The sequence below is a fragment of the Martes martes genome, assembly GCF_963455335.1.
Source record: "Martes martes genome assembly, chromosome: 6".
Lineage (NCBI taxonomy): Eukaryota > Metazoa > Chordata > Mammalia > Carnivora > Mustelidae > Martes > Martes martes.
The window spans coordinates 138,914,596-138,924,174 of NC_137893.1; the positions used below are offsets into that span (position 1 = coordinate 138,914,596).

Consider the following 9,579-nt stretch of genomic DNA (forward strand, 5'->3'; position numbering starts at 1 on the left):
GTGCAATAGAAACCTATTGTTGATTAAAAAAAAAAAATCAGCTGTTTCCTAAAGCAAACTCTTACCTCTCAAAACCAGTATTTTCTCCCTGAGAAAAAATTTATTTTGCTGCGGCTTCTGAGGTCCCCGTGGTTTGGTACTATCCCAGCAGCCCTAAACTCTGCGATGTTGACACTCTCCGACAACACACAGTTAATAAAGAACCGGCCACCTCACCTGAAACTTCGCCCTACTGGCTCTACCGACTGCAACGTTAAGGAGCAGGCCTTATCTTGGTCAAAGCTTTATTTCAATTCAGGAAGTAGTCACGGCTTTCCCAGGGCTCTGAACGCTGGCTTAGCATCAAGGGAACTGGTCACTGAGAACACAGTGTGTACAGTGGGACCAAGCTAAGGGGCGCAGAGAAAAAGTGCACAAGAGAGCTCAGGTCGCCACTGATTATGAAGAGGCAGACAGGCAGATCCCGTCCGGAGCCGGCTGTGGAGACTTCTCCCTCTAGGAACGCGCCCGTGTGACAGGACCGCCTTCCAGGCCTCTCCTACCAGGCATGCAAATGTGGCCATCAAAGAAGCCGCAAGCTGAATGACTCCAGCCCATCAACAACCCTGTTTGTCTCTCGAATTCTCTAGAAAGTCTCCTTTCTCTGCACATCCAACCAAAAGAAACATCTGCCTGTGCAATATACAGTCACATTTTCCCCCCCATATCTGTTGTTATTTAAGAGCAAGGGGTTGGGGAGTCCGAGTTGAATTCCCATCGTGACTGTCACAGTAAATAAATGTGATCTTGAGAACATCACTTGAATTCTCTGGGTCTCTGTTTTCCTCATCTCTAAATAGGATTAATAACAGACATTACCTCCCTGCGTACAGCTGTAAGAATACACCAAGCGAATATTTGCAAATTTCCCAGCACAGGAAGCACATACTCAATAAATGGTAGATTTATTTCTTTATTATTATTCTTTAATAATTACCTCCACCTTTGTAAGCTTGCCAGGCAGTTAGAATGATCCCTGTTGGAGAGATGAGATTAACTGATCCAAGGTTAAACAATACATTAGTGGCATTCCAGGGCTTGTGCCTGCAGACCCCAGGACCCGCACCGCACCCCTTTACCCCCAGTCCGCTTTGTAGACTTTTATAGAATGGGCTGCACTGTCCAGCACGAGAAGAGCATTCTGCTTGGTGAAGGTCAGTGCCACCGGATGGGAAAGACCGTGGGTGATGATGGGCTTCAGGACTGGAAATTCCTCAGGTTTTCCTAAGCATACGACAGCCTGACCAGAAGTATCAGCAACAATCACATTCCCCTGGTGATCAAAGGTCACGGCCGAGGCAGTTATTCTGGAGGGGAAAAAGAGGCTCAGCCCGAAGCTATCCACCTGGCTGATTAGCTGCATAGTCGGGCTGAACACCTTCACCGTGGTGCTGCTGACCGCGCTCCCCAGACCCAAAGGGTGCTCTAGGACAGCAATGGCCCCGGTGAGCCAAGACACGGCCACCCCGCGGGGACTGCACAGATGAACTTGCAACCTCTCTGTCCTCTGAAGGACCCCTGCGGGGAAGTCGACTTCCAGCAGGTGCAGCGAGCCTGCCTCCGCATCAGTCACCACGACCCTGTTCTGAGGGGTGGTCTCCACGCCCCAAGGTAAGGAGAACTGGCCTGCAATGACGAGCTTGATCTGGCCAAAGAAATCAAACACTTTGATAGAACGGTCGCCGGCGTCGGTGACAACCACATGGCAGTCGTTGGTGACGGTGACGTCGAGCGGGTACCTAACGTCCTGGGCAGCCTCCCCCTTCTCTCCAAACTGGTGAGCACACCCTCCCCCGGAGTCAAAGATCTTGACCCGCCTCCTGCCGTCGTGCACCACCACGACCCGCCCCGTCTTGGGACACAGCGCCAGGCCCGTGGGGTTGACCAGGGTCCCCCAGCCTCCGAAAGCGCGGTGGCAGGTGAGGGCCCCGGGGGCGCAGGGCGCGGCGCGGGGGGCGGCGGGGCCTGGGCGGAGCGTCGAGCCCAGGAGCTCCAGGAGGTGAAGCACCGGCAGGCAGTCGCTGGTGTCGCAGCCCCGGCAGGCCCGGCGGCAGAAGGGGCACTCGAGGGCCAGCGTCCGCGGGTGCGCCAGGGCGGCCACGCAGGCCAGGCACACCACGTGGCCGCAGGGCAGGTTGCGCGGGCGCCGCTGCTGGCGGTGGCCGAACCTCTCAAAGCACACCTTGCACTCGAGCAGGCTGATCTCGGCCTCGCGCACGAGCTCCTGCAGCGCCGGCCCGCTCCCCGACGCCTCGGACCCCATCGCGCGGCCGCCGGCCTTCCCGGGCCGCCGCCAGTCCGCGGGGCCGACGCGTGCGCACGCCGCGTTCGGTCACGGTCACGGGGCGGGGCGCCGGTGCTGACGTCGCGGGTCCAGCGCGCAGCCGCCGGGCGGCGCGGTCTGCTGACCCCTGGTGGGCGCGCGTGGTACTGACGCGGGAGGGCCCGGGCGTGGACGCCTGCGAGCTGTATCCACGCGACGTCGCGACGGTATGGGCGGGTCATCGCCCCCGGACTCGCGAGGAAGCGCAGCTGTTGGGGGAGCTCGCGGGGTTTGCTCCCGGTTACCGAGGCTGTACGTGGCAAGGCGGGAACTAGAACGCCGTGTTCCGGCGGTGGTGCCCTGCAGTCTCCAGCCGGTGGCGCTGGGTGCTGGGCGCTGGGTGCTGCGGGCTAGGGCGCGCCAGGCACAAAGCGCGGTCTCACAGCTCGTGACCCTTAGGATCTGACTGGGAAACGCAGACCCGTGAGGGGAAAACCGAGGGGGTGAGGCCGGTGTGCCTGTTGCCTTCCTCACACCTGTCGTAAAGTAGCTGCTTCGTGAATACTCGTAAAAAGGAATTCGCGTATGAACAAAGCCGTGATGAAGGACAGTAGAAGACACGGTCTAGGTGAATGAGTGCCCGACGGGGGAGCCGGGGCTGGGAAGGTCAGCCAGAGGCATATGAAATGAGAACGCTGGCGGTCCTAGTCGCTACAGCACTTCATAATCCGCGCCTGCCTTCTCTTAAGTGGCTGACTTGGATTAGCTTCTTTAAAGCTCAGCACAATCCTATAAAGGGCTTGTTATTTTCCTCACCCCTTTTGTGGTGTAGAGTTCACAGAGCTAAGTATGGGTCCCCGGGGTCACCTGGCCAGGAAGGGACCGGGCTGGGATTTGAAGCCCGGCTGTTTGCAGAGCCCCCCCATCGCAGAGGTTCTCGGCCTCGGTAGACCTGGCACGTGGTGAATACCCAGGCCTCCTCGGGAGGTTTCGCCGGTGCAGAGTGCGGTCTGGGCAGCTGCAATTCGTTAACGCTCCCCGGGTGATTCTAATGGGCAGCTAAGTTTGAAAACCACTCACTTGCCGTCCCTTCCGGTCAGCACCAGGCGGGGTTCCTCCCGCTTCAGGCAAGGCCGAAAACAGAGACCCTGTACCAAATGCTTGGAGGTCTGCAAACGGGAGATAACATGAGCTCCCTCAGGAATCCATTGTGATGCTACCGTTTCTCATCTTTCGGGTCTTCCCCATCCCTCCCCACAATGCCTTGCATGGACATGAATTTTACAAGACCACATACCAGATCACTTCCCTTCATTTTAAATCATTATATTATCACCTTCATCCTCTTATTTGCTAGACTTCTGAGAAAACGGGATTCGTATCCCCTTTGAGGCCCCTGAGGGGAGCTTTAATGTAACTAAAATCACATCAAATAGAAATTACTTCCTGAAGTAATCTTTGAGTCAAGAAAAACATTTCAGGGGCGCTGGGGGGGGCGGTGCCCAGTCGCCTAAGCGTCTGCCTTTGGCTCAGGTCATGATCCCAGGGCTCTGGGATTGGGCTCCCTGCTCAGTAGGGATCCTGCTTCTCCCTTTGTCTGCTGCTCCCCCAGCTTGTGCACTCTCTCGCTCACTCTCTCTTCCTTTGATAAATAAAATCTTTTAAAAATAGATAAAAAATTAAAAATACATATATATATATATATATATATATATATATATATATATATATACATTCAGGGGGAGCCTGGCTGGCTCAGTCAGTAGAGCATGCAACTCTTGATCTCAGAGTGCTGAGTTCCGGCCCCGTGTTGGGGGTGCAGTGTACTTAAAAAAGCAAAAACAAACCAAAGGAAGGGAAGAAATACATTCAGGATGCCAAAAGTTCCAAATTTTTAGAGGTAGTGTTGTGTAATAGAGCAGAGGGGCCCCTGGGTGGCTCAGTCGGTTAAGTGTCTGACTCTAGATTTTGACTCAGGTCATTGATCCCAGGGTCATGAAATCATTTTGAAATCGAGCCCCATGTCAGGCTCCTGCTAGGCGTGCAGCTTCCTTAAGAATCTCTGTCTCCCTCTGCCCCTCCCCACTTGTTCTCGCTCTCTCCAAAAAAAGAAAAAAAAAATATATGAGAGCCACATATATAATATTAAAATTTCCAGGAACCACCTTTTATTTTTATTTTTTTAAAAATATTTTTTTATTTATTTGACAGACAGATCACAAGTAGGCAGAGAGGCAGAGAGAGAGAGAGGAAGGGAAGCAGGCTCCCCGCTGAGCAGAGAGCCTGATTTGGGGCTCGATCCCGGGACCCCGAGATCATGATCTGAGCCAAAGGCAGAGGCCTTAGCCCACTGAGCCACCCAGGCGCCCCCCAGGAACCACCCTTTAAAAAGTAAAAGAGAAACTAGTGGAATTAATTTGATGCATATTTTATTTAACCCCCAAATACCCCACACAATATCATTTAAAGATGTAACCACTATAAAGATTATTAACAAAATTTGACGGCCGTTTTTTCGTACTAAGTAAAATCGAGTGTGTGTTTTACACTCACAGCACATCCTGATTCAGACAGACCCCACGTGAAACGCTCGGTTTCCGCACGTGGCTGGCGGCTGCTGCATGGATAAAGTCTGTGCTCTAATACATTGCCTTCCCGAGATGCTTTCCAGACTGATTTCATTGAGCCGCGACTTTCCTGTAACTCGCCTCTGCTCTGACCACGTTTTGAGATGGGCCCAAAGACCGCGGCTCAGTGACGGCAGAGCGGCAAGCCGACCCTTCCGTGCGATTCTCGGGCCGCCTGGGGCTCCCACTTCTTCTTATCCTTTGCTGCCCCCTGCGGGGTAACTGGGAGTACTGCACCAAAAGGCAGAGGCCTTCCGTGAGGCAAACCAGAAAAAGCGTCCATAAATCCGACCTATTTAAGAACGTTAGCAGTAATCGCTCTACCACGTGGTGGTTAGACAGCACAGTGGTTCTGGAAAACACGGTGGCACGCACGCAGACCATCCATCCCAATGACGTACTGTCAAGACTCTGACGCTCAACGTAAGTGTGGACATCTGTTTGGGGCATTGGACCGGGAGTTCAGGTTTTCTCAATTACACAGAGCTTCCAAAGGAAAAACGTGGATGTTTGAGTCCCACAGTTGAGGATCTCCACGTTCTAACTGGGCACCCTTAGATGCCATTTTCTCCATAGTTTGCTGCCTCTCCATGGAAAGAAATACAAACTCTCTACCTAACCCAGCCAGTCCCTCCCTCCCCACCTGTCTTTCTGCTTTACCAAAACATAGAGTCCAATTTTCCTTTTTGTACAAACCCCAAATTCCTCTTTATCTTCATCCCCTCCTTCTTTTGCTCTTATCTCTGGGAAACATAAAGTCCCAGGAGAGCAAGAACCACGTCTGCTGTTGTGAGACACCTTATCCCCAATGGCTAGCATACACCTAAGACACGGAAAAAGCCCAACAAACGTTTTATGGAAGGATGATCAGATGAATGCTTAAAGGGTGCAACTTACAGGTATTCAACCCAGATGTTGTACCTTCTTGTTCAAGATTCTCTAGTATTATAGGAAACATTGTTTAAAAAGTAGCATTTAGGGGCGCTTGGGTGGCTCAGTGGGTTGGAGCCTCTGCCTTCGGCTCAGGTTGTGGTCCCAGGGTCCTGGGATCGAGCCCCACATCAGGATCATCAGGGAGCCTGCTTCCTCCTCTCTCTCTCTTTGCCTGCCTCTCCGCCTACTTGTGATCTCTCTTTCTCTGTCAAATAAATAAATAAAATCTTAAAAAGTAGCATTTAGGGGCGACTGGTTGGCTCAGGTGGGTGAAGCATCTGCCTTTGGCTCAGGTCATGATCCCAGGATCTCAGGATTGAGTCCTGCATCCGGCTCCCTGCTCAGTGGGGAGCCCACCTCTCCATCTGCTCCTCCTTCCTGCTCATGCTCGTTTTTTCTTTCTCATGCTCTCTGTCTCTCTCAAATAAATAAATGCTTTTTTATTTTAAAGTAGCATTTATCCAGGAACTGTGCTAAACATGTTGCTTATCTCTAGAGTCAATGCTGATAGGTTTTTCAAATACCTTATCGAGTCTAATCCTCATGCATGCATACACACGCTGACTAACAAAAGCAATGCCCTGAGTCTGACTCTAACATTTGGAGCTTCCTATGATGAATCTTTCCTCCCTCGTGGCTGGATCTCCATGGAATTCCCCCCACACTTCCCTCCAATATGCCTCACTTAGAAGTTTCTGGAAGGGCCTGCCCATGCCTTCCTGCTTCTACCTAGAATGCTGAGGGGTATGGGGCGAAAAGATCTGTAGAGCAGAACTTGCAGTCAGGGGCTGACCTGTGTGCGGAGTAGCACTTGGCAGGGGAGGGGAAATGGGGACCTAGCTCAGGGTGGTTGCAGCAGAGGTGAGGCTGATGAATCGTAGGAGGGAGTTCGTGCTCAGGCGCATGGACTCCTAGCTTTGCAAGTGTGGCAAGATATGCCACTCACGTGCAGTTTCGAAGGAATCCTGGAATGATTCCAATGACGCCGTTACATCCCAGTCTGTACCTGACAGTGACTGGAAAGAAAGGAAGGGGAAAAAGCCCATAGAAAAGAAGCATCTCGATCAGGGAGGAGATGCACAACCTTCTAAAGAAGGAGCAAAGACAGCAGAAGCTTTTGCACGGGCTTACGAGCCCCCAAGAGCGAGAGTACCCTTTGCCAACCTGAGTCCCTCTCGCGCTGGGCAGGTTTGAGTTTCGGGCCAGCCTGTGATTCCGTGGACGCTGCCCCGGGCTGTGGGGATGTCTCCGGCTTTGCTCTCCCCCAGGCCGTCTTGTCTTCCGGCACCCACTCTGACCAGCTCTCTGATTTTGTCCCTCGTGCCCGCTGTGTGTGCTTTCTCAGGGGCGAGAGATTTGGCGGAGGTGGGAACGCTGATCCAAGCTCGGATGTCTGGAGCGCCTGCAGGAAAACGAGCCGGGACATACGGTGGGCAACGGGAACCTGGACGTTTTAATGTTTCTCGATTTTAAAAAGGTGTCGCAGGGTGCCATCCTCGGTCTTCTCTCCTCTTCCCACCTGCTCTGGCTGAGTGGTGTCACCCTCGCTCCTGGTGGGAGTGGCCATTCCCCGCACGCGGCCCTAACGCAGGCTTAGGACACTGTAGAATGACGTTCCGTGTGCAGCCCGTGCCCGGAGAGCCCACGCGTCCTTGGAACAGGACCGCCTTCAGTCATCCGTCCATCTTTCTCTAGCACACGCAAGACTACTTACATTTTCTGGACAAATCTATTCGGGGGGGAAAGATTACATAATCGCGGTACAGCCATATGGTAGGACGTGATGAAGCTATTTTAAAAAAATCTTGTTTTTCAAAAATCCTTAGTGACATGAGGGAAGGGCAGATGAAACAGCAGAGAAGACAGAAAAGATACAGTACAGGTCGGAATGGATCACAACTTGGCAGAGACGTACACGCGTCCGCAACCTCCCCAGGTGGGAGCAGACAAACAGGAAAATGCAACACAGAATTAGCAGTCATTCTCTCTAGTGATAGGATTCGGCTACTTTTGTGTTTCTTCTCTAGACGTTCCTGTGTTTCCTGAGTTTGTCTGCCGTGAGAAAGTATTATTTTATTATTATTTCAATATAAATAAGTGTTAATGTTTCATGGTCTATTTTATTGCTAAGTACTTCCCTTGATTATCTTCCTTCGAGCTCCTAGAGTTAAACACCAACACTGAGGGGCGCCTGGGTGGCTCAGTGGGTTAAAGCCTCTGCCTTCAGCCCAGGTCATGATCAGAGGGTCCTGGGATCGAGCCCCGCATCGGGCTCTCTGCTCCACAGGGAGCCTGCCTCCCCCTCTCTCTGTGCCTGCCTCTCTGCCTACTTGTGAATTCTGTCCGTCAAATAAATAAATAAGATCTTTAAAAAAAAAAAACCAATAGTGAAACAAATGTCTGTTAAGACCAGTGGTTAGGGGTCACAGGTTTTTATTTTTTTAATTTTTTTTAAAGATTTATTTATTTATTTATTTGTCAGAGAGAGAGAGAGAGAGGAGCGAAAGTGAGCACAAGCAGACAGAGTGGCAGGCAGAGGGAGAAGCAGGCTCCCTGCTGAGCAAGGGGCCCGATGTGGGACTCCATCCCGGGACTCTGGGATCATGACCTGAGCCAAAGGCAGCTGCTTAACCAACTGAGCCACCCAGGCGTCCCAGGGGTCACAGGTTTTTAGAGGTATCTTTTCAGTTCATGCATAAAAGCGACACACAATGAACAAAACTGGGATGTGGCTGTTTGTTGAAACCCAGCAGAGTGACTTTGAGCTTTAAGGTATGTATATGGAATTCTATCCTGTCCCCATCAACTCAGCCACTCTGGTGAATTTGTAATGTTAACACTTGATGAAAAAGAAAGCACATCAGATAAGAAGGGAGGGAAAGTCAGAGCTGTCAGGAGGAAAGACATTTTTATTTATTATTTTTTTAATTTTTTAAAAGAGTTTATTTATTTATTTGACAGAGAGAGACACACCGAGAGAGGGAACATAAGCAGGAGGAGTGGGAGAGGGGGAAGCAGGCTTCTGGCGGAGCAGGGAGCCCGATGTGGGGCTCGATCCCAGGACCCTGGGATCATGACCTGAGCTGAAGGCAGATGCTTAATGACTGAGCCACCCAGGCGCCCCGACCATTTTTATTTTTTTAAAAGACAGACCTTCAAAGAAAGTGTACCATATACATATATACATATTTGCATAAACATTTCTGAATCACTCTTCCTTATTCAAATAAACAATGACGGGCATGCACTGCAGTGAAAAATGGGAAAAATTTATTTGGACTACTTCTGTGGGTCATGTTTTTATTTGTCCCTTTATTCTTTTGCCCAGAAATCCCCTGTATGGGACAGTAGCCCTCACATCTCTTTCAGGCAACCTTCTGTGGTCCCCACACCATTAACCCTTTAGACAACCCAATCTCCAGCTCACCACAGGCAGGCGATAAAGCTTTGAAAAGCTTTGTATTTTTATTTCCACACCCATCCAAGTAGACTGTTACACACTTTTCTTGTTTTGTCCCGCCTGCCACGAAAACACTGACTGCACATGCTCGTGAATGTGTGCCTGCTACTTAGGGCAGGCATTTTGTAAATCGCTGTTGGCAGGGCACAGAGGTTCAGCAAAGCTATTCTTTAAAATCCAAAATTAAATAAAAGTCATTTTTAGAAAACGTTAGGAACAATTCAGTAGCTCTAGAACTATATATAGTGTATCTACCA

At 51.0% G+C, this 9,579-nt stretch overlaps 1 protein-coding gene across 1 annotated transcript; it reads right to left on the bottom strand.

Annotated features, from left to right (window-relative positions):
- Window positions 1-939: 939 nt before the first annotated feature.
- Window positions 940-2,367, bottom strand: NHLRC1 (NHL repeat containing E3 ubiquitin protein ligase 1). Its single transcript, XM_080806401.1, has one exon. The coding sequence runs from the start codon at window positions 2,300-2,302 to the stop codon at window positions 1,115-1,117; it is 1,188 nt and encodes a 395-aa protein (XP_080662527.1). The 5' UTR covers window positions 2,303-2,367; the 3' UTR covers window positions 940-1,114.
- Between the last annotated feature and the right edge of the window lie 7,212 nt (window positions 2,368-9,579).